Here is a 24617-nt window from a genome sequence, read left to right as displayed (position 1 = left end):
AACCTCGGAAGATATTAAAGGTGAACTTTTCATCGTACTATCTGCCTCTGTTTCCTTCAAAGTGTGAGACCGAAAGAGATCAAGGACGTCTGCATGCAGGTAGGCTACAAATCCTTTGATCGAAATAAGTTCACAGATACATTAATAATGTGCATCAAGAAAAGAAGACCCTCTCTACTGTAAAATGTGAAGCAAGGGAGGTTAGGTTCTGGTGCTGCTTTGCTGCATCTGGCACAATGTGTCTTAAATCTCTACTTGGAGCCACGAAACCTAAAAACTCTCAAAATATTTTTGAGTCAAGAGTCATATAGCTTAGTTTTAGTTTCAGGTCATGGGGCAAACTACTTTTAATAGGATAATAATATATAACACAAAGAAGAATGGCTAGGAGCAAAACATCTGAGTGTGCAAATGTGAGCTTCTATGGAACTTGAGAAAAATCCTACTGAACATTGGTGGGAGGAGCTGAAAAAGGCAGTCTATGGTGCAGAGGTAAAGCAGTCTGCCTTTGATCAGAGGATTGCAAGTTCAGTTCCTGCCTTGCCTTCCAATGTGTCTTTGAGCAAGACACTGATCTCCATGTTGCTCCTGGTGGTTACAGATGGCGCCATTGACTATATATAAAAACTGGACCGAGTGAGTGTAACGTCACCTATAAAAATATGGCTTACTTCCGGTTCAAACAAAGTGAAGTCTGTCCAGCCACCATTTTTGCACAATACAGATGCTGCCATGTTAGAGCCACATGTCGTCAACATGTAGGTTGTGTCCAATTTCCTTCACTACTCACTACATAGTGCACTATATGGTGTGTTTGCCATTTTATAGGGCTATCCAAATCTACAATTCCAAAATCCAGTGCCTGACATTTTCCCAAAGGTATCTGCCAAAAACCAGTGAGCATCAATCCTCACTAGTTTGTCAAAAACAGACCACAATGCATTGGGTTTGAATGATTTTTTTTAAGTAAAGAAAATTCTTATATATTATATATGATATAATATGATAATATATATTATACATGCATCCAGGTTTTCATTTTCAAAGCACTGCGTTCATAAATAGTGTTCGTATAATGTTCCAATTCTTATATATATTCAATGGTTGGCGCCTTGTGTGATGTACGCACTTTAGGCCTTATTCAAGGTAGAAAAGCCTCACATACGTCAACTTCATGAATATATTTTTCCAGTTTGATTGCAATAAATGACTAAGAATTGTGCACGTTTGCCTCTCAAATATTCTGCTGATTTCAAAACTAATGTTTGAATTTCTCTTAGTTATTTTCTCTTAGTTTCATTAGTTTATCAGTGACTTTTACTTCTTCCAACAAAGTAGTATCAATATTTTTGTTATGGTATGTAAGATGGCTTTCGTATCTTCTTATAGGGTTTGCTTCGCTACGTTGTTGTTACCGTCAAAGCGTTAAAGCAAACTTATTTTGTTTTAAACTTTTTTTTTTAAACCAAAAACATCATTTCAAAGGGACAAACCATTTTCCCAGTTATCTTGACATTCACTCTGCATGTCTCTAAGCTCCACTGTTGAAGAAATTTTTAAATAATTTTACTTATTTACTTATAAAAAAATACAACCAACTACAGTGGCTCTGTTCCAAACAGGCCTATTTTGAAGTTTCACAGCACAAGGAAAAATGACCCAAAGGGATAAAAACCACATGTGGGAAGAAAGTCTTCTGAAACTGTGATGGACAGGTCGATGTTTGAAGAACATGACTGAAATAAGGCTTTCATGATGAAACACAGTTTGCATAATCTCTCACCCTCCCTCTGTCATTCATCCACAGCAACGTGTCCTATCTGGATTATACACCCGACTCCTCTGAACCACTTCCTCTTGCTTCTCTGAAAATTCTTTATCCCACATTCCCTCATTACAAAGGAATCTCCAAAATCCTTCTTCTTTCTAATAAGTTCTGTTTTTTTTTTGTTGCTTCGAAGATGACTTCAAAGTGTACTCTTATTCTTTCTTTTTCTTTTAAAAGCCTTTTTTTGTCTTTAAGAAAGGGTTTGTAAAGAAAACTGCACACAAATGTACAACTTTACGAGGTAACTGTGTTTGATTGCTGGGAGGAAGCCCATCCTCTCCAAATCCCCTTTAGCTTTTTTCTTTTTTTTTTTCCACTGCTGCTACAGGCGGGGTTTTTGCGCTTCAAACAAATATAGGCGAAAGAAGTCTCCAACAAAGTCTCCAATGACTTATGCCATAGTCACCTCCTCAACTACATCCTTGAACCCCCGACGGTTAAACTCTGTAGCAATCATAATTCATTTTTGCTGTCTGCCAAAAGATGCTCGTCTTTATAATCAAATAAATATTTGTGCTGCTCCGTCTCACTGCCTAATTATTAACATTTCATCACATGCTGCTGTTTTCTCTTTTACCACCCACTGATTCTGTCAAAGCTCTAACTTTTACATATGCCATGGAATTTCACAAGAACATGTTAAATCAAAGAACTTCTATTAAACTGACACTTTCAAAGGATTTTCAGAATATAACGTAAGACGTTTCAGCTTTTTTTTTAAACTTTAGATTAAAAAACAGGACTAAATTGCAATAATTCTTAGAAGTAAAGGAAAGCATCCTAATTGTAACATCATGAAAAGTCCAACTACTATTACTTTTTGATCTTTTGTAAAAACTTTATTAGCTCATGATTAGGCCTTTTTAAGTCAAAATCAAAAACCTGTATTATTTGTAGGACACACACACACACAGAGAGAGGGAGAGAGAGAGACAGAGAGAGACAGAGAGAGATTTGATTTGATTTTTACAAAAACTTTAATAATCACATTAATTTAAAGACACACTGTACATTAAAAGAAAGATAATAAGACCTAAAAAAGGTACCCCATTGCGGAGCATCAACAACAAAATCAGTATATAGCCTGTAATTCGTTAGAATTTGAACACTATGTTATTATCCTCCCCGATAGTACACAGAACTCCCTCCAGAGCCCACGTATTTTTAAACTTTTGAAGGTCGTCGATCAACTTAAAGTAAGCATATTCAACATTCACACGACTTTTCAGAAGAGAAAAAAACATAAAGGTAACATCCACACAACCAACAGAGAGTAACCGGTTTTTCCTTGTTAGCCAGATTCCGAGTTTAGCTGTTGCAAAAATAAAATTGAGTATGGTGTGTACATGTTTCCTTTGGGCTGTATATTTGGGGCCAAAAATGAACAATGGGAAAGAGAACACCTCCCCGAGCCTGAGACACCAGTCCTCCAAAACTGTGAACAAGCGCCTTAGCCTGTTACACTCGATTGCCAAATGTGCCAGAGTTTCAGATGTCCCACAAAAATCACATTTGTCTGATTGGGTTGGTACAAAGTGTGCTTTGTATCTGTTCGTAGCTATTGCACCGTGTACAATTCTCCACTGGAGATCAGCTGCGCGTTTTTCAACAGGCAACTTGTACAGGGACCACCAGCGTCCTTTTGGAGTGTGCCCTGTTCCAAAGAGAGACAGACAGAGACAGACAGAGACAGAGACAGAGACAGAGAGAGAGAGAGAGACAGAGAGAGAGACAGAGAGAGAGAGAGAGACAGAGAGACAGAGACAGAGACAGAGAGAGAGACAGAGAGAGAGACAGAGAGAGAGAGAGAGACAGAGAGACAGAGACAGAGACAGAGAGAGACAGAGAGAGAGACAGAGAGAGAGACAGAGACAGAGACAGAGAGAGAGAGAGAGAGAGAGAGAGACAGAGAGAGACAGAGAGAGACAGAGAGAGAGAGACAGAGAGAGACAGAGAGAGAGACAGAGAGAGAGACAGAGAGAGAGACAGAGAGAGAGAGAGAGACAGAGAGACAGAGACAGAGACAGAGAGAGACAGAGAGAGAGACAGAGACAGAGAGAGAGAGAGAGACAGAGACAGAGAGAGAGAGAGAGAGAGACAGAGAGAGACAGAGAGAGAGAGACAGAGAGAGAGAGAGAGAGAGAGAGAGAGAGATATCTATATATATATGAACATGTAAAAAAACACAATTTTCATCAGAGAGGGTGTCTAAACCATGGTTCAATTATGAAACATCTTCAAACTCTTCCTCAAGCACATTCAAGCTCTAATCTTGAGCCTCGTAGTAACTGTTTTCCATGAATTATCATCCTAAATGAACTTGCTGCTTTGATCAGTCAGCTACTGGTCGCCCTTAAAAGATTTATAAAATCGAGCATCACCAATAGCTTTGTGTCGAAATATATAGTCAGATCTGGCTTCAAAAATATCCCCCAATATCCAAAGATTATTATTTTGAACAGATTTACGCAGCAGCCTAACAAAACTCATCAAACAATGTTAAACTAAATTTGCATTCCATCCCATGTCTTTCGATTAAATTGGCAAAAACAAGCCTGAAAGTCCAGCAAAGTCGTGAAATCTTTGAGTCATTGAGGGATAAAGACTTTATGGATGTAAAAAGTTTGACAAAAAGGGATTTAGTTACAAAAATTCTATTGTTTTTATAGAACAAAAAATCACTGATGCTATAAAAAAATACAAAAAAAATTACAGTTTACAGTTTAATTTTACACATTAAAAAGCTGCACTTTTTTGTACAATGGGGAGCAGATGTTTCATAAAAAAGGCTTTTCTCTGGTAATTATCTGAGCTCGAAAGTCAGTGGCCTCATTAGGGCCAACAGCGCAAAGGAAGACTCAGTATGTGCAAATAATGAGTTAAAAAGCAAGAAGGTAATAAAACTAAACAGGTACAGGTTGGTTAGAAATACGAACTCTATAAACTGCTTTTGAAGACTGCGATCCCAAATGAGTTATAAGCAGGACTGAGTTAGCCAAGTCAGAGTTTTAGTTTTAATCAAAGGTTTCCAAAACGCTCAGTCCCAAACCTTCGTAGTTGGCTGCAACGGTGAATTCAGGGAGCGCGCTTGTCACACAGGGCAATCTCCGCACTCAGAGTTCCATGGGGGGAAAGAAAAAAACTCAACTGCTAATGATTATAGCACAAGAGTGCAATTTGTACAAGTGTACAATTTGTCTGGAGAAAAAAGGAAAAAAAAAGGAAAGCTCCTGAAGTTGCCTCTCTGTGATTCGGAGGTCACTCAGCCTATCTCATTATTCTGGTCTGTTCTGCAACGCAGCACTGGCTCAATGGTTCGGTCCTTTCAAGGTCTGCGCCTGCTGGAGGTACTATGAATAAGCCCTTGGATGGTAAAAAAGATCCCCTTTAAAATGACCACCAAAGGAAAACATCTATAAAGCTTTTTGTTTGTATATAACCATATCCATCTATTGATGGTTTTGGCAAATGCTGTATTTACTGAATAGTCAAAGCAAAGTAGCAATCATAAACATCCTGATCTGTCCAATGCAGTATGTACAAAGCAGTTTTTCTGTTTTAATCGTGCAGGCATTGAATCTGAGTATTCTGTGGGTGAGAGATCAATATTCAGTAAGTGAAAAAACTGCTTCTGCAGGCAATGGTAGATGGCCGAAGGTAAAAAATCTCAATGTCTTTACTCAGCACATTGCGGCTCAGTATCTAAACACTGTGGCTACAATGATGCAAATCATATGCACATAAACACCTAGAGGCACACATGCGGTTATAGACAATCTCCCTGTTATAAAAAGTAAATAAATAAAAAAGACGACAGGTAAACAAAAGCCAGAACCTAAACAAAAGCAAACACAGTGGGTATTTGTGGCAGTGTGCGTGCTCCGCCTGCAGAACAATTATGGTGAGGAGCACCTTTATTTTGCAAATGAGCACCTTAGCCGGGATAATGAAAACTTCCAGTGCGTGGAAGTGGAAAAGTGCTCGTTATGCCTGGAGGAGGAATGGAAACCCAGTCTCTGTGTTGCTGCTCCTAACTTGCTCTGTCATGGCTGGAAGCTATAATCAGATGAGAGGGAAACAGCCAAAGACCTTGAAAGTCAACAGAGAGAGAGTTTGTGCTAAGGCAACTGATGGGCAACTGTTGGAAACCAACCTCCTTATCTGGTAGAACCAGAAATGTAATGTTTGGACATCTCTGCCAGCAAGGAGGAGATGTCCTCTCAGTGTTTTACCCACCAATTTTAACTGCACCCTTTAGTACACTCACTCTTTACCCCACAACAATATACACTCCAACACACATGCATATACAAATACACATACAAGGAAAGGGGGGACCTCTGATCCTCTGCAACAGTGGCCGTGTCCCTTGGGGTGCTGGCTTCCTGGGCCCAGGCAGGGAAAGGGATCCCCCAGTATTAGTGTGCATGTGTGAATGGTAGTTGTATTGTGTACATGTTGACAAGTTTTTATGTGAAGATTTTTGGAGCCAACAGGTATGTTCGTAACATTTGGGTGTGTGTGAACAGACCCGCCCCTTCAAGATTTGTCATACATCTAAACCTGACGGTAATGATTATAAACTTCCAGCAAGTTGTTTGCTTTATGATGCTTTATGATTTTACACCCCCCCCCCCCCCCCCCATATGATTATTCTCCAACACCTGCACCAAAGTCCTAGCCACAATTGCTAACAAACTAGTACCAAGTTGCAGATTTTGGCTAAAATTGGCATATTAGTAATTAAAAGACCACTGGGAACACTTTGAAAATAAATTTAGGCAGCAGTGGATGTGAACCTTTCGTCTATAATTCACCCCTGTGACCTATTTTTCTATTTTTTGCCAGTTTAACAGAACACAGTAGATTTACTTCATCTAAATCTTTTTCACACAGGAAAGCATTAGCAGCAGTAAAACAACAAAAATGTCATTAAAAAGTATTTTTTTAAAATTAAGAACGATACAATTTAGAAAAATAAACATACATAAATTCTCTGTAATTGGAATTATTACTAATTATTATTATGTCGTAGGTTTTTCTATAGATTTTTTTAAGCACACAGTGCAATACCGTCAAATACCTCAGGGAAAACACACCAACGTTGTTGTTCACCTTTTAGCACATCCCGTCAGGGGTCACCACAGTAAATCAGCTTCCACCCAATCACACAGGTGGTTTGGCAAAGAGTTTTAGCTGGATGCCCTTTTTAACATAACCCTGTATTTTATCCGGGCTGGGGACCAGCACAGGAAAATCCAGACTTGGGCGTGAAGATCAATATTACAGGTTCCTTGAGTAAATGTTCAGGCTTTATTGTAAGACTATAGTAGTATTATTTGAGTTTGGCATTTTAAACTTCTAGCATTTACAAAAAAAGTATTTATTTAAGTAAACTGAAGTTACTTTTAACCAAAAGCTTTAAAAATGTTTAAATTCCTAAAGTTTCATCACAGAATTGAGAATGGAGAAATAGGTTATGACAAAAACCTAAAATGACTATTGGTATTTATCGCAAAGCTCTTCAATAATAAACACATACAATGTGCTTTTATCGTTACTTTTACTACATACAACATTGCTTGAAGCACAAATGAAACCTTTTTTTTTTAATGAGCATTCCCCTCATTTCTCTAATCCCTTTGCAGGCAGTAGAAGCTTGAAAAGCCACCGCCGAGCATTTGCAGAACACCTGGAAAACAGGCTGCTCATTGAGGCTTTAAAAACACATCAAACACCTTAAGAAAATCCGCAGAGACTTCCTTTTGCTATTTGCAACTGGATGACTTCTGCAGCTTGAGTGTTTGGTGTCTTATTGCTTGGGTATGAAATTATGTGATAGTGACTAGAGAATTGAAAGAGCCTAAGAGTTATTGAGAAAGTGTTACTGCTCCTCATGTGGAGAGCTGGAAACACTTGGAGACAGCTCAGTGTACCACAACACACAAACACGTCACGTGGGTTTCACACAGACATAGACTTTGAACTGAAAAATCACTGAAACATGTTAGCCTGCAGTAAAAAATGCTTGGAGGATCCAGTGACTTGCACACATATGTTTTCTGCACATGCATGAATTAACAAAAAAGACATTTGACTTTGTGATGTGTTTTTCCAGCTAACCTCATTTGCAATGCAAAGTGAGCATGTGCAAAAAAAAAACAGATGTGCCCTGTCATCCTTACCTTAAATTAAATATCACTGCATGAATATATAGGCTTTTTATAAGGATCAACAGAGACAAACACAAAGCATAAACACTATACATATTATGTAGAATAGAGAAAACCGGAATTTAACACAAGGCATTTTTGTTGGACAAAGAAATCTAATATATATAGTAAAAACATCTAATACTGTATCAGAAATTTAAATAAGAATTTGTGTTTAGTAAAAAAAAGAATGATGGGGCAATTCTGTCATTTTCCTATTTATTTTCTGGACCAATTTAATTTTTTAATTTCCATAGACATTGCGGTGCTGGTGATTGTTCACATTTAACATTGCCGACTCAGCACACTATGCAATGCCTCAAGATCAATTTGTTTATCCAGATGCAGAGACCAAACTACCACCCACCAATGGGGTGATTTGATGTATGTTTCCATTAGATGGGACACTTTACTGCTATCAGAACAGTACATTTAGGGTGGAGCCGTGTTTTGGTTTGGTGCGCATGTCCCTCATTGCAACGGATGACTGAGATGTCCCAGGACGGTGGTGGAGGGTGGACCTGACTGCCCATCTTAATTCTACAACAATCATCTTCTACTGTTAATCTGGATTGATAAAGTATGTTCAACGGGTAGCTCATTTACCAGAATTTTACAGCATTGCTGGGCCAGTGATGAAATTTCACTGTCCAGGGTCTTCCCTTTGGGTCTTCTCTTCCCAAAATCAGCCTCAATGTAAAAGGCAGCCAAAAAAAAATAATCCACATTAGATTGAAACATTGACCTTCATGCAACTTTTAGGGATGACAGAAAGAGCCTTTTCTGGTGATCTGGACAGGAAAATGTTGCTAAAAGTGCTTTACTTGAAGACAAAAAAAAAAAAATTGAAATAAAAAAACATTAACCTTAGCTGATCAGCTGCTCATTTGCAGCAAGGCCTCAGCTCTCAAGCTACGTACACACCACACTCGGTAACACATGTTCAAGTGGCCACTTCCAATGACAAATCAACGTAAACACGCGTTTCAGGCTCCTGCGTTCAAAACCCTTGTGTTCATGTGTAGCTACACAAGTTTTAAAGGCCGTTTTCAGGCTTTACATACAAAACGCACATCCATTGAACACGTATTGATAGTTAAACCAAGTCAAACTTTGACCAATCAGGGACTTCGAATTGTAGTTACAGATAGACAATATCTTTTTTAGTTCCTGGTAAAACCAAGCGTTTGAAATAATCATAGAAGAGAAATTAATGATTGCTGTTTTCCCCGGCTGGATTTATAGCCCTATATCCTAAAACCTTGTAGACGTAACATTGACACCAAGTTGTTCATATATTGGTATAGAGTTGTAAAAGAAAAAGTCTGGATCAAGATTTGCACCGCTTCAACATTTTACACCAAGCCTCTTCAAAACATAGGTGGTGGACATGCGCTAGTTAGAAGACCCTCCCTGCCTGTCCAGTTTGAACACCACGGGCTACACTCGAATTCAAGAATGCACGTCATAAGCCCCAGTGTGTCTGTCTGCATTCCATTTTACAGCAATTTTTACAATCTTATCATTGAGCGATGTGATTGACAGAAATAGACTGTATCTAAAATATCTATACAATACAACTAGGTTCCATGACGTTTTAAATGACATTTGAGATGCTGCACTTGGTCAATCATCATGAAACAGAAAGTACCACCATTAAGGAGTAATAGTACTACTAAATAGATTAGTTATCTTATTATCAGCATGGGGTGAGCAGTAATAGAATGGGAAAGGGAAATATACAAAAAAGAAAGGAAAAATTATAAATAAAACACAGCAACCAAAGTGTCGAACAGAGGAGAAAAGATTGTATATTTTTTAATTTAATGGACTTGAACTTTACGTCACAAGGGGGTTGGGGAGTGATTACTGGCATTAAGATGCAGGAAGGATGTGTGCATTCGTGTGCAGGGTCAAAAATTTTTTTTACGCATTTGGTGTAACTTGTTAGCGTGGGCGAGGAAGTGTGAGTTTTTTGTGCGCCGCCTTGACCTTGAATGTCAACTGGGACACACTTATCCACTTTTTCTAGTGGCCTCTTTTCTTCTTCCATTTCAACATTTTACCTCCTTTCTTCCACCTGGACTGAAACCCACGAGAGCCACAGTCCACTCAAGGAAAAGGTCAGAGTCATTTTTTCTTTTATATTGTGCCAATCAGCCCACCCCCCTCACCCGCGCCCCAAGCATCTCTGTTGCCACTTTCTTTCTCGCGGCATCACCTTTCCTTTCTCAAGTTTCTCTGTTCCGCCCTTGTTCTTACTCAATATTACTTTAAAGAAAAAAACATTTAAAAAAAGGCCACAACATAACCTCAAAGTGGAACATTATGCTCTTTAAACCTCAAACAGTAATTTAAATGCTTAAAATTGACACAACTCAAAGAGTTAATAAATGCTTTTCTGTCAAAACAACAGTAAAATCTGGTATAGTACTGTCTAAATGAACAACGTAAACACAATTTAAAAACTCATATTTATATAGAATTAGCCATGAGTCAATAATTGTACTGTAAATACTTTCCATTCCTGTTTAACATTACGTTTACACATAGAACTTGCTTATATACTAGTGAGAGGAGCAAACAGAAAGTGAAGCCTAAGTCACGCGCACCTATAAGGGGGTTGACCCGTATGAAAGCTGCAGGTTTTTGGCCCGCCCGAGCCTGTGGAGAGAGGGGCCCCTCTCTTAAAGGGAAGGCAGGTGTGTCTTGCTATTCCCTTGAGGCCCGTGTGGTCACCTTAAGGTACATAATGAAAATGTAACATACCATTGTCGTGCATTGTAAAGCAATTGTAAGAATATTGTGGGTCACACGCACTTATGATATACAAGTGATGCTGTACTCTTGTCATTAGTCTCCTTACGGACCGCATGCAAATGTTGTGCGCAGGGAGTGTACATGTGATACGTAAGTGCCTGTTGGACACAAACTACAGCCTGTCTAGTTTCCTGATTATTAACAGTCAGGTTAGACGCATGGAGAGTGCAATGGGCACGCACTTCTCACTTGTTTTCGAGGGGAGTTGAAAAAAGAAAAATCCTTAAAACGTGCCTGGGTCTCACCTACTTGAACCCTACTTGACCCTTGTGTGTTTTTTTAAGTGTTCACTACGACCTGTAACCCTCAGCATGCCCATAGAATAAAATTTGCATGAACATTCTCACTCTATGAGCCCACCGAATGGTCTACGATATAAAAGTTTCATACATGTCACCTGTGTACCCCGTACAGGTTTTCCCATTTTTCCTCTGTAGAGGAAAAATGGGAAAATCTCTTTTCATGAGCAAAAGGCTACAAGAACGTGTTATAAACACCAAAAGTATTGAAGTAGGTCTTTAAAAAAAAAAAGGTAAGATTTTGTAACCCATTAAATAACAGCTCCTCTTGTAAGAGTTGTATGATGCCTACTGAAAGAGACTTGATTCCCGCAGTTCTCCCCATTTTTAAACTCACCACTCGAGTGGCACTTAAAAGATGAACAGCCTATAGAAACAGCTTTTTTTATATACATGTCAGCTTTTTACTGCATTTCCAAACACAGCAGTACTTTTAAAATTTCAAAAGACTTAGGTCAAGTTGGTTCTGAACATGCAGCCCGGTCAAGTTTCTGGCACTTTCTATGTTGGTTGAGCATCACTCAAGACTGTGTGGGAGAATTGTCACTTGGTGCTGACCTGATAGAGAGCGTGGTTCTTGTCCTTGAAGCAGGGCATGAGCTGGGAGTGGATCTGCAGAGCGTAATAGTAGGCAGCTAACTGCAGAGACAGGGCAGAGTGGCACTGCTTTTCAAAACACTTGTTAGCGTCCAGTACCTGCAAATTTGGAGGAAAAGAAGACAGAATAGATTGTTTAATGGAACTTTTTGTCTAGTTGAATTGAGTTTATTTTTTAGCAATGCAAGTAAATTAATTATTTTAAGTTTACATTTGACATATTCTTTGCATGAAGCTAATTTTTCGCATAATTATATATGAAATGTTTAAGGCAACTTGACCTTGATGACCATCAGTGGGGAAGTTGAGAGGTCTCAAGCTCAACTTAAAACCTTCCTATTTGATTAAAGCTTGTGGTTAAAGGTGGCCCTGAGTCATCCATTCAGTTTTGCTGCTGAAGCCCTAGACTGCTGAGGGTCATTTGGGATTATATGTGGACAGATTTTCAACCACTCCCACCACCCTTCAGTTTAAGGGACAAGAAGGAACAGTGTGAAGCGAGGTTGTGTTCAACAAGGTTAGACTTGAAGATGTCTACAGATCGCTCTACTCATCAACTATCTGACATTCCCAAAATTAAGTAGCTGAGCTGTAAAACCCTTCGTTTAAAAAACTTGGAGGTTTTCAAAATCTATAGTGTTTTTCCCATGAATGTATTTAATTATTGCAGTCCTTCAGCTTTACGATAAATGTTCCAGTGTTTTTGCATTTGTTTCTTTCCTGCTTTTTTATAGTTGTAGTCACTGACAAATGTCTTTTCTTATAACAGATAGTTGATATTCTTTGTGGATCATCATCCTGTGTTATTGTTGTGGAATCCATCCATATATCCCTCTTCAGAACCCGCTGAATCCCTTTTGGGGTCACGGGACTGTAGGAGCCTATCCATCTACTGTTGGGTGAAGGTGGGGTACACCCTGTCCAGGTCGCCAGTCTGTTGCACGGCCACACACTCACGTGCACACCTAGAGGCAATTTAGCGAAACCAATGAACTTATGAAGCATTTGGACTGTAGGAGGAAGCCGGATAACAGGCAAACTCCACATAGAAAGGACCCAGCCGGGGTACAAACCAGGGCCTTTATGTTGTGAGGTGAGAGTGCATACCATTACGTCACCATGCAGCGCCCTTGTTGTTACAATAATCTCTTCTGTTTTATAACAGATGTTACAATCTTCTTAACATGATCTGTTTTATGTTATCATTTCTGCTCTATAACAGAGGTTGCAGAGTGTTCTATTTGAACATCTTCATGTTCTCTCACCATTGCAGTTACTAACATAGTTCTCATCTTTAAACAGATGTTTGATGACTTTGTGCCCATCTGCTTCCTGGTCCCTTAACTGCTGCAATGAGGAAACTATTTCAGATGTTTCAGGCATGTTTATCTGCTCCTCTCATTGCTGAAGTCACTAATTTACCTGTCTTACTAAAACATTTCCTGTATTATTATCTTTGTCTCTTTCCTCCCAGAACCTCACCGGTCTTCTATGTAGAGCTTTCCTCTTGACTGTCAACTTTGCTCGCTCAGAACAGGGATTACATCTAAAAACAACTGATATAGTCTGTTGGTCACTTATAAAAGCTACCATCAATCAATTAAAATAATCGAATTTTCTTGAAATTATTTTCTTGAAATTATTTAAACTGAATTTTCATTACTTACAAAGCTCTGTCTGATGGTTGTTTTTGTTTCTTTTTGATTTGAGACTATCTCAGTTGTGAATTGACACTTTATTAAGGGCAAGGGCTTTAATGAATTGCATCGATGTTATGTATAGTAACTCAAGGTTTCAGGGAAAAGAAACTCTTGTTTCTAACAAGGACATGTGTGTGCCCATTCATGTGTGTATGTCCACCTACCTGTGGCAGGGCCAGTAAGTAGGACAGAGCCAGCATCATATCTCTGGGAAATGCATCGTTGGCCAGCTGAAGCAAAACTGGGGGGAAAATGGACAGATGGAGAGAAAGATGCGAGAAGAGACTGTAAGTAACGTGTTAGGGATTAGCTCAGCATTCCCCACATGAGCAAGGTTCATCCCATATTTTTCCAACTATGGACAGCATGTTGCAATGCATTTCTGCGGGCAGAGACAATGACGAATGAAGAAGGTCAGCTCAGGATCTTTCCCCTATATGTTCATGCATATTCCGACTGTGTGCATGTATAGTTGTGAGATATATTTAGGAGAAACAGAACTATAGTCACTTAATTCAGATGCACAAAGGCTTCCTGTGTCATCACCATGTCCAATTGGAGCAAATGTGCTGCAGCTGTGAGTGGTTCTTCTCTTTATAATGCCCTAATGTGGGATGTGAACACATCAAAAGCTACAAGATGACTAGTTGTTGTTTTTGAATAACTAGAATAAAACTGAAACAGAAACAGACTTGATTATGTTCTGTGCCTCTAAAGCTAATGGGATTTGGCATCCAGTATGAACCGTGGGCTCAAGTAGCACACGCTTATCCCAAAACTGCTTGCTTCAGTCGCAGCATCAAAACTAAACACACAAAAAAGTGATATTAATATTGAAAATATTTATAATCACGGCGTGTACTCCAGTACCTGTGGGCAACAAAGAGCTGTTTACGTTAAATAAACCTAAAGTGGAAGGGAGAGAAGCAGACAGAGTTTCTTTGGTTTTTGGAACCATGGAGAACAAAAGCGTGGGTTGGAGACAAAGTGGAACAAAAATAAAAAGCAGACTATGGACTCTGGCACACAGACAAAGAGAAGAGGAACAGACATACACCAAAGTAGGAAAACACACGCTCATATGCATAAGTGCGCACAAAGGAGGAGGTCAGTTTGTTCTTTTTTTTTTTAACTTCCCTGTTTGCACATAAAGGAACGGATGCAGTTCCAAGAGCCATAGCAGCTGGCATAAACGTTGAGCCCACCCTCCTCTTTTACTGCGTCCTCTCTTTACTCCTCCTCTAGCCCCCCGGGTTTCAATGAGCTACACATCCGAATGAGCTGATTACACGCCTCTCTAAAGTTACTGATACCATCGGGACAGGAATTGCCAGAGGGGTAAACACACACACACACACAAATACAGAGTAGATAACCCCAACTTTAAAGCATTCAACATTTCTTCTTGAGATAGAGAGGCAAAGGCATAAAGAGACAGGGAAAAGGGCGCGCCATGGGTTGAGCTTGTGTGTTTGTGTCCACACACCTCCAGTGTCAGCTGAGTTGGGATCATTGTTAGCGGGATGTGGAGACATCGACTTATTACGATTTCACCTGTGCAGGCAGTGTGAAAAACAACTGATTATGGCCTGGTGGAAATGCAGTGCTCGGTGGTGCGAGCGCGGACAATTTGGAGAGATATGCGCAGCGGCGTGTGTTTTTCCTGATGTCAAGCGCACACGACCCCTATAGAGTCACTTTCCACTTGTCTCATCATTAATTGCCTCCGCATTATCACGGCCAGGTGAAAAATCAATATATTCATTTTCTTGGAGGCTGTCTTCCAGAACGCCTAAGAGGACAGCGGCGCCGACACGCCAGTCATTATTTGAAACTTGTTATTAGAAGTGAAGTCGTCCAGAATGGCTTTTCTCTCCAAAACAAAGATGACTTTTAAACACCCACTCCAATGAAAATGGTGTTCTGGGTGTTTTTTAACATGTTCTTGTCGTATTTTTCTGATGATGGAGGATGTATATAAAGATAATTAAGACTAACACTGTGTTTCTGAGTATTTCTTTGTCCAAATCGAGGTGAATCAGTAGAAGACGAAAAAACGCTGTTTGTAGTAGTTGCGCACAAGCTACAATCAGCAGCTCCCTGCTCTGCCTCATTCGGAAAATGACTAGCTCCATGTACGTCTTTGTTTTCCTCATCTGAGCTGGCATCCGACTCAAACACTGAGACAAAGTGTGCGCTTGCACTTTTTTCCGCGATAAGTGCGGCTTGCCCCTTATTTTCTAGTGGCATTGATTCCGACGAGCAGCTGTGATCCATCATCGAGCGTGGCCTTGATGTTTTGACTTGATGTTATCTCTCTGGTATCACTGCAGCCATGGCGTCATTATTTACGGTTGCCTTGGGATGTGTGAGGATGCATTAATTAATCAGTATGGGGCTATTCTTCCCATGTCCCCCTGGTTCTTAAAAACATGAGCTCAGTGGCTGAGATGAATGAGCAGGGCGGGACACAGGGAGGTATATACAGAGTCCCTGCAAATACCACAGCTTTAGTCGTACAATGAAATTCTACTCTGCATCAAACATAAGTAGCAAATTGTCTCAACTTCACATTTTAAAAAGTTTGAGGCGCTGCAAAACCTATCCAAGAAAAATTCACAAAGATTTTTTCACAACAGGCTTCTGAACTGACACATCAGCGTAAACAAGATCAGCCAAATGTTTGAACTGAAGACACAGATGGCTAAACAATTTGAGAAGAGATCAGCTGATCATTTGAAGTCAATTACATTGAGGCCACAAAGTGTGTTGGCAACATTTCAAAAGTTTTTAAACGTGTACTGCAAGCAGTCTTGGGGGAAAGAAAGGCAAATAGTCGCTGACTATTTAAGTGGAGTGCTTTAGTGTTATGCAGTAAATACATACCAGATGGCAGATCTTCAGACAAATCTCATTTTGGGGCTTAAACGAAGATGTAATAAAGGTTCTGGTCCTAAAGTGCTGGCTCTGTCTGTGCATAATCGAAGACTAGCAAACATCATTTGACACACTCCCTCAGGTCTGCACGCAAACTTTAATTCTAGAAATTATTCATGTTTCTCTGTGTTTATATTATAGTTAACTGATAAAGCTTATTATTACCTGTAACAAAATCTCTAGTTTAAAAGTGAACAGAGGTCTGTAAAGATGACTGAATAAAAGGGGTGTGAATCTTCTCACACATGCTTCTGATCACATCTAATTCAATTCAATTCAATTCAATTTTATTCAATTTTATTTGTATAGCCCAAAATCACAACAACAGTCGTCTCGATGGGCTTCGAAGTAAAACATGAACTTAAAAGGATCACGAATACAAAGAGTGCAATAGGAAAATACTAAAATGAACTAACAAACTGACTATGCTATACTGGCATCCCTGCCCTTAGATGTCGATATACATCTCGATATACAGTATGGTCCACGAATCAATAAAAGCTCCAACTAACTTTGTGGCAATACGATACAGTTCAGTTCTTTTATCTAAATTTTTACAATCTGGAAATTTACTATTTAATACAAACTATAAATAAAAATGCTTTCCAGCAGAGAATCTTTTTGTTTTTCCCTTTTTGTCACTTTTTATTTTAACCAACAAAATCAAACTGTCTAAAGCTACATTCACAAGCAGAAACTTTCAATGAAAAGTCTATGTAAACATGGGTAAAGGCACGTTTCGAGCTTCAGCGTTCAAACATCTTGCCTTCAAGTTTAGCTACGCACATGTTTGGGCTCCACGGACAAAACACAACCATTTTACACAACTGAAAGTTAAATCAGGTCAAGCTTTGAACAATCAGGCACTCTATTTCGGTAGTGATGTATGGATGGCGTCATTTTTAATTCACTGAAGTGCCAACCACTTAAAAATTACTCATGAAGAAGTAATTAATGATTGTGCTTTGTGCCCAGCTGGAATTATGTACGACGGAGTTTTAGGGCCACGGTGAGGAAAAAAAATTCTGGCCAACGTGGCGAGATTAAAGTCGTCATGTCGACTTTAATCTCGTCATGACGAGAAAAAACTCGACACAAAGTTTCGAGAAAAAACTCGTCTTGTCGAGATAAAAGTCGAAATAAAGTTTCGAGATTAAAGTCGCAATGTTGCGCGCGAGAGAGAAAAAAACTCGTAAATTTACGAGATTTTTGTGGAAGTGAGAATGCAGAGCAGCAGGTGAACGCCGTGCAGCAGCAGATCAGACCGATTAAACGTAGTTGAACAGGTGAGCTGAATGTTTATTGATAACGTTCCAAATGTCTGGAAGCTCATTTGTTTGATTTACAAGTTATTAAAGTTTTATTTATTGATGGTTGGTTTGCAGGATCTCTGCCTCCATACTCTGCAGCCCGATGGAGCCATCGGGTGTCCCTGCAGCTGTTTGCTTGAATCCTTTCTTCCTCCTCCAAAGACAAGATCTCTATGTTTGTGTGATGCTTCCGTCTGAGGAGGAGAAGCACTTTTTGCCTTTTTCAACGTTGTAATGCTAATATAACAGACTATTTTCATTCATCTTTGTTTTTTAATGATCAAACGGGTCGCTTCATCTGCAGGAGGGGGCGTATGTAACACTGTTTACTTCCGCATTGGTGATCGGATGACAGATTCGTGACGCAATGTGACAGATGAACTTCAGGTTATGTGAATGAAAAGGAGAATAAAGGCTGCAGCGATCCTCTACACCCAAACGTGTCTCTGAGCTCCTTATTTTACAAATACCTGGAAAGACGGCTCCACTAACAATAATCTGATTTTGAGTCGCCAAAAGGTTCAGAATCTCTTTGTTTTAAACCTATAATCCGAAAATAAAGCTTCACAAAAGGCTCCACATCTTTCATCTTCAAGATAGGCTCCGATAAACAGACAACTTCGGGGTTTGCTCCTTGTTAATCTATGACTTTTTTCCCGTAAATTTACGAGTTTTTATCTCCTAATAAAATTACTTTTTTTTGTGGCCATAAAACTCTGTCGTAAACTCTTAAATACAAAGCCACTAGCTCACTAACAGCCATAACATTGAATACTCCTGAAAGACTCAGCTTCACTGCTCTCGCGCAACATTGCGACTTTAATCTCTAAACTTTATTTCGACTTTTATCTCGACACGACGAGTTTTTTCTCGAAACTTTGTGTCGAGTTTTTTCTCGTCATGACGAGATTAAAGTCGACACGACGACTTTAATCTCGTCATGTTGGCCAGAATTTTTTTTCCTCACCGTGGCCCTAAAACTCCGTCGTAATTATGACACCAAGTCTTTAATTTATCGGAATAGAGCTGTGAAAGAAAAAGCCTGGAGCAAGATTCACCAGATTTGACATTTCGCACTAAACCTCTTCCAACTGTAGGTGGTAAACATGCACTAGTAAACAATAGAAAAAGAAGAAACCTCTCCATGCTCATTATGAACCCCATGTGCCAAAAGCGTGTTCAAGAATGCATATTTACCCGGTTTGATCAAAACATCAAGGACATAACAGTTCCAAACATTCAAACATGGCTTTTTGGTTCTTTTAGACTGTTCTGTTCAAAGTGGTTAAAAATGTAATTTATTTATGCATCCTCTGAAGTGCTGTGAAAAAAAGCCATCATATGTTTAGTGCACCAACACACATCTCTTGCTATAGTTCACCTTCAGCCAACTGTAATTGCTCCAACTTGAAAGAAGCAAGCATGTGATTGGATGATTGGATGTCTTTTTTTGCATCACATGTACATAAAAAGCAAAGACAGTAGAGAGAAGAACAGGAGGAGAAACTGACAAAGTTAGCCAGAAACTGATTATTTACTTTCCTATTGATTCTATACCTTTTTACCAATGTAATCGTGTTCATATCTGTGGTTTTGAATACTGCTGTTACTCCCACTAGATCTGTTTTTCAATACGTCTCTATATTCTTTACATATTCTTTTACAGTATAAGACGGGTTGAAGCTAATAGACACAGGACAATGTGTGGTTGCTGTGTTTACAGAAAACTGTTTTGTGTGCTTTAAACGTTCCGATTTTGCAAGTTAACTCCATAATGTTGAAGTCAAATGATGTGCAGATAGCTAAAATAACAGAAACTGAAGTTTTGCCCAACAAGGTTTAGGAAAAAGTGGATCATTTAAAAGATTCCAGGATATAGCAACAATAAAAACATTTAGAAGGTCTATGTGTTTGTCATAGATGAATAACTCCATTCCGTTTACCTTCTGTTGCAGGAAACAACGTTTTGCCTTCAGTTTTGGCCTCCGCCAGCTTTCCTGTCCGCAACAAAACCTCTGCAAAGTTTTCTTCGGGTGGTTCTCTGCAGGCCGAGTACACATCTTGACTCTAAAAAAAAAAACAACAACAACAGAATGGCGAAAAGAGGAAGATAAAGAACTTGTCACAGTAGCAGAGAAATCCCTGCAGAGGGGGAGAGCAGATTGGGGAAAAAACACTAAGGGAAATGTGATTAAGATGACTGAGCATCTTCATTCCCTTGGAGTCAGACAGATGAGAGATGGTGTAAACAAATGAAGTTCAGAGCCAAACAAAGCTTTTCACCATCAGGGCATTGTGATAGCTTTATAGGATTCTTGTACGCCAAGTTATTTCTCAAGTGTCTGAGTGATGAACAATGAAGTTTCTCCTCTGTCTGGCCTCAGAGCTATCACTTTACCACCAAATGACTGTTGTCTGTATGAAATACTTTCTATTCATCTTTCTTTTGGTGATTTTTTTTCTCTTCTAAAGCTGCCTCTTTTCTTCTGTCACTGAAACTTGCAGGATAATAATCTAATCAGGCTGATAAGCCCACTCATAGACGAAAAGACAGAGGGAGTAATTATTGTTGGATGAGTGACGGCAGATGGATCAACCCTGGAAATGAAGTGAAGAAAGGGATTTGGAAAAGACTATTAAAATGTCATGAGAGGAGACGTATTGGCCTTCTCAGTTTCCCCCTTGTGTCCACTCTTCCAGCAAGCCATATGATTTGTGTTTATGGGTAAAAAGCCCAGTCATTGCCCACAGTGAGCATTTTCTAAGTATAAAGGCCAACCAACTTCTTTTGTAACTTTTAGGATTTTTTTCCTGCTCATAACTTTTTCTGTCAATGGCTTTTATTTTTACTCCTCAGTAAAAACATGAGGAGTTTTTTGTATTTATTTTTGCTGACTTTTATATTGCCTCTTTTAAATAGCCATTCTTTTCCTGTAAAGTATGCCCAAAGTGCTTTGTATTAAATTACTAAATCTGAAATCAATACCAACAATGTTTTATATGCAGAAATGGAGTTGAAGGGATATTTTTAATGAAGTGCCTTTAGTTATGAGTCCACTTAGATTTTTTTTTTTTTTTGCTGTTTCAGATAATGTCCTGACTTGGAAAAATTAAAAACCGTGACATGTGCTGGCCGTAAGCCACTTACCAGGTCTACAAACGGGTCGTCAATTAGCTCCTGATAAAAGGGACTGCAGCCTTGGCGCTCCAGGTTGGAGTTTTCAGACAGCCTATCCCGGTGTGCGGTTCCTGCACTGTGACCCTGAGGAGCCATCAAAACATCATTAAACTTTCACAACATGCTCACAGCACAGTGATCTCGCTCTGTCCCACAGCTCCCAACCTTGGATTTTTTCTCTTTTTGCAGGAACGTGCCGCTATGAGTTAGCCATTCCAATGCCACAGACGGCAACATTCCCCACCCGGACGACCACCTAACCAACCCAGCTGCCGCAAAACTACCAGGTACTGAAATATTCAGCAAGGCAGTCAATTATTTATGTTGGATGTGAGCTCTTGATTGGCCTTTTAAGATGAAGCAATAAAATTTGTGCATGAAAGATGAGGGAGACTTGCTGTCTGTTTTTTCATTTGTGAGACAGAGAGGAAGAACGCACCCAAGTGAGGTCATTACTCAGAGACTTGAGCGCGAATCAGAGTCCACATGCAGCTCACCTGCAGAGGCCGGAGGTAGTTTAGGGATTCCTTCCACCATCGGTGGTCGGTCACTGCAGTCAGCACAGCTTTAGTGGTCAGGCCGGTGGTGGTCAACACCTCCATGGTTTTAGCTGTGGTTCTGTGCAGCAGTTCCCCTGCCGTACCTGCGGCGGAGCCTGCAGGTGCTGCAGAAACCTAAACATTCAAGAGACAAGTTTAAATATTAAAGCAATTTTAATCCTTTATCGTCGCTTTCGGTAGCAAGGCTGCAACTGAATTTTTCAAGATCTTTTGGTTTCCGTAAAAACCCACTCCAATCATCTTTTGAGCTAGCGTCCCCAGTGATCTTTCAATTATGATGATGTTGTTTTTAGCAAAAATCTCAAAAGCTGTTATATCCTAGGACAGTTTCTGCAGAACAACAGTAGTTCTCTAGAAATTTGCATCCGAGTTGTGGGCAGGACCATTGGTGTGGAGCAACCCCACCTGTTTTCTGTTAACAGGTTAAGATGTGGTTTTCTCCAATAACACATTTGTGTTTTTTAGAATTCAGTTCAATCTACATATACCTAAAAAGAGAGATTATCTATTTGTATTATGATAAAACCGCAAAAAATAAAAAGATCATTTGTATTTTCTAAACATTTCATTAAATTGTATAAAAGGTTGTATCTATACAACACTAAATACAGTAAATATCATCTATTGTTGCTATCCAGAAAAAATGACGATCATAAAGTATTTCTGAGAACAACTGAAAGACTGAAATGACTGACATTTAGATTTAAATTAGAAACGATGCAAGTTTTTGGAGTCCAAAATATTTAGCACCTCTCATTAATACTTCACTCTACAGGAGTGTGAAGGTCAGGGATTTAAAATGAAAAAAAAAGAACAACTCGCACTTAAAAAACTCAAACACACAATGATCCTGCTGTTCATCGTACATGTCTACGAATGGGGAGATCAATGCTAGAAGAAAACAATGAAAGGCAGCTTAGACTGAACTCCTGCTGTCACCACACCAAGGGAATCCAATGTAAGTCATGAAACTTTAACAGCCACTCAAAACATCATAAAGCTGGCAGTGCTGAAGAGCAGGAAAAAGGGACATGAATTAACCAAAGGAGCTGAACAACTTTAACATTATACTGCAACTCATCAAATATGGAGCAGCAGCGAAAGACACAACACAAAGAAAGCGCACAGACACACACACAAAAAGAAGACAAGATACACAAACCTTCAGAGAGTCCGACTCATTGATCTCCATGTCGATCTCAGAACCGACTGGCTCCATTTGGTAGTTGACGGCCTGATACAAAACCTGCAGGACAACAAAAAACAAAAAGATGTAAAAAACAAAAAAAGGACATCATGAGTGTTATTTTATGGAAGATAATAATAATTTTATCACATTTATTTTCCAAAAACAAGTTTAACAGCAAAAAAATAAGATAGTTCAATAAATAATAGGGAAAAGTATTAAAGCTTGTACAAATAAGTTTTTTTTTTTTTTTTTAAAAAGGGCAATATATGAAAAAACATGAAAAAGTATTATTTTAAGTACAGTTTAAACTACACCATGTTGGAACAGTAAAATATGTCCAACACAAGAGACCTTTAGCTTCCATCTGTTTCGCTCAGCTGTTGGACAGGATAAATAAAAATAAATAAATAAAGTACAGTTTTTAACTTGTTTATAGGTCAAATACTTTAGTCTCTTTATCAGACTTGAGACTTTTGAGTTTTATGAATTTGAAAACACGTTAATGACGTTTTTTTTTATTAATGTTGTCAGATTGTAGGCATTTAGAAAAGAAGTCCTGAGATTATCAGGGTGCCTTTGCAAACCTGCGTTTACACAAATAGATTCACTTATGGTCTTCCAATTTTACTTTTGTTTGCAATACTTTTTTTATGTTTTTGTGGGTTTTCATTCCCTTTTCCAAAAGCATGTTGCATTTGGGCCCCAGACAGCACAGTTATCTAGGCAAAAAATCTATTTAATTCTGCTACAACAACAAAAAAACGTACATTTTAGGAGAGCACCAGTTAAAAGGAAAAATAAATAAAGCTCAGAGGGTTGAGGATGTCTGACAATCGGCTTGTTGGGGGTTCAAACCGGAGGCTTTATGTCCTTGAGCAAAATATATCTCCTCACATTGAACCCAATCGTAAAAAATAAAAACAACTACCGTACTTACAGTGAGTTAGGACATTGTTATCTACAATGAGTTATGAGCTATGAGTTATCTACATCTACATTTCGATGAAATGTGCAAACATTTTATTTGATATTATTAAAAATGAATGAGAAACACCATTTTCATTTGTTTTATGTCTATTACGCCAAACATTGAGACAACAATAAAGATGGCCCAAATAACAAAAACTGAGGTGGAAATAGCGGGTATTTCCTCTATTTGCAGCAATGACTGCTTGACAGAGGCGTCTCCTGCTCCTCACTAGCCTCATAATGTTGCTCTGAGACAATGCATTTCACTTTTCCACAAGTGCTACATGCAGTTCTGCCTGGTCATTTTGGGGTGGAGCACGTCTGCTTCAGCTGCTCCCAGACGTTTTCTATGGGGTTCAGTCAGGGGTCATTGCTGGCCATACCATGTGAGTAACTCCCATTTCCTGAAGTCCAGGTCACATGGTCTTGAGCCACTGCAAACGTTCATGGTGGTTTCTTGGTAACACTGGAGTCAGCTGCAATGGTTGACTGGGATTCAAGTCTAAGTGGTGGAATCGGTTGTGAAAGTTTTTTTTGGAAACCCTAGTACCCCTCACATCTCATAACCGGGGCTACAGCTGAGTGGCATTTGCTAAACCATGTCTGAGTGAAGAGGTCCTTAGCTTCTGGTCACGGTCTGTCACTGGCGGGGCTCCCCTCTTGGGTCTGCCCCAAACTCTGCCAGTAGTTTCGTGTCTTGATGCAAGTCTGCTGATACCACTTTAAGAATCACCAAGTTCACCTGCAACATGTGACTGTATAGTACCAAGCTGAAGGTACAGCAGAGTCAGATGGTGCTGGTCTTCATTATGCGAGGTTGGGTGTTCATGGCTGATGGAATAATGAACTTGCAACGACTTACTGACAAAATCAGCTCCCTATACCCACACGTGATGAAATTGATGCCACACTGAAAAGACTTTTTTGGTTTTGGCCCCAATATGTAGACACATTGAACCCAGTGAGAGCGTGATGTGGAAAACACAAAATAAGACATGTTTGCCACCCCAATACAATT

At 39.3% G+C, this 24617-nt stretch overlaps 1 protein-coding gene across 1 annotated transcript in view; it reads right to left on the bottom strand.

Moving 5' to 3' along the window:
* The window catches only part of nbas (NBAS subunit of NRZ tethering complex), a 158840-nt gene that overhangs the window by 67724 nt on the left and 66499 nt on the right, over positions 1-24617 (bottom strand). The window contains exons 36-41 of the mRNA XM_011491806.4: positions 22604-22687; positions 21379-21555; positions 20852-20965; positions 19647-19770; positions 13621-13697; positions 11718-11855 (exon numbers count right to left, since the gene is read on the bottom strand). Coding sequence (XP_011490108.2) covers positions 11718-11855; positions 13621-13697; positions 19647-19770; positions 20852-20965; positions 21379-21555; positions 22604-22687 — 714 coding nt within the window. The remainder of the gene's footprint in view (positions 1-11717; positions 11856-13620; positions 13698-19646; positions 19771-20851; positions 20966-21378; positions 21556-22603; positions 22688-24617) is intronic.

This window comes from Oryzias latipes, chromosome 24, assembly GCF_053564925.1.
Source record: "Oryzias latipes strain Hd-rR chromosome 24, Olatipes_Hd-rR_3.1".
In the NCBI taxonomy this organism is placed as follows: Eukaryota; Metazoa; Chordata; class Actinopteri; order Beloniformes; family Adrianichthyidae; genus Oryzias; species Oryzias latipes.
The sequence above is the reverse complement of the archived record's forward strand: the minus strand, read 5'-3'. Positions and strand labels throughout refer to the sequence as shown.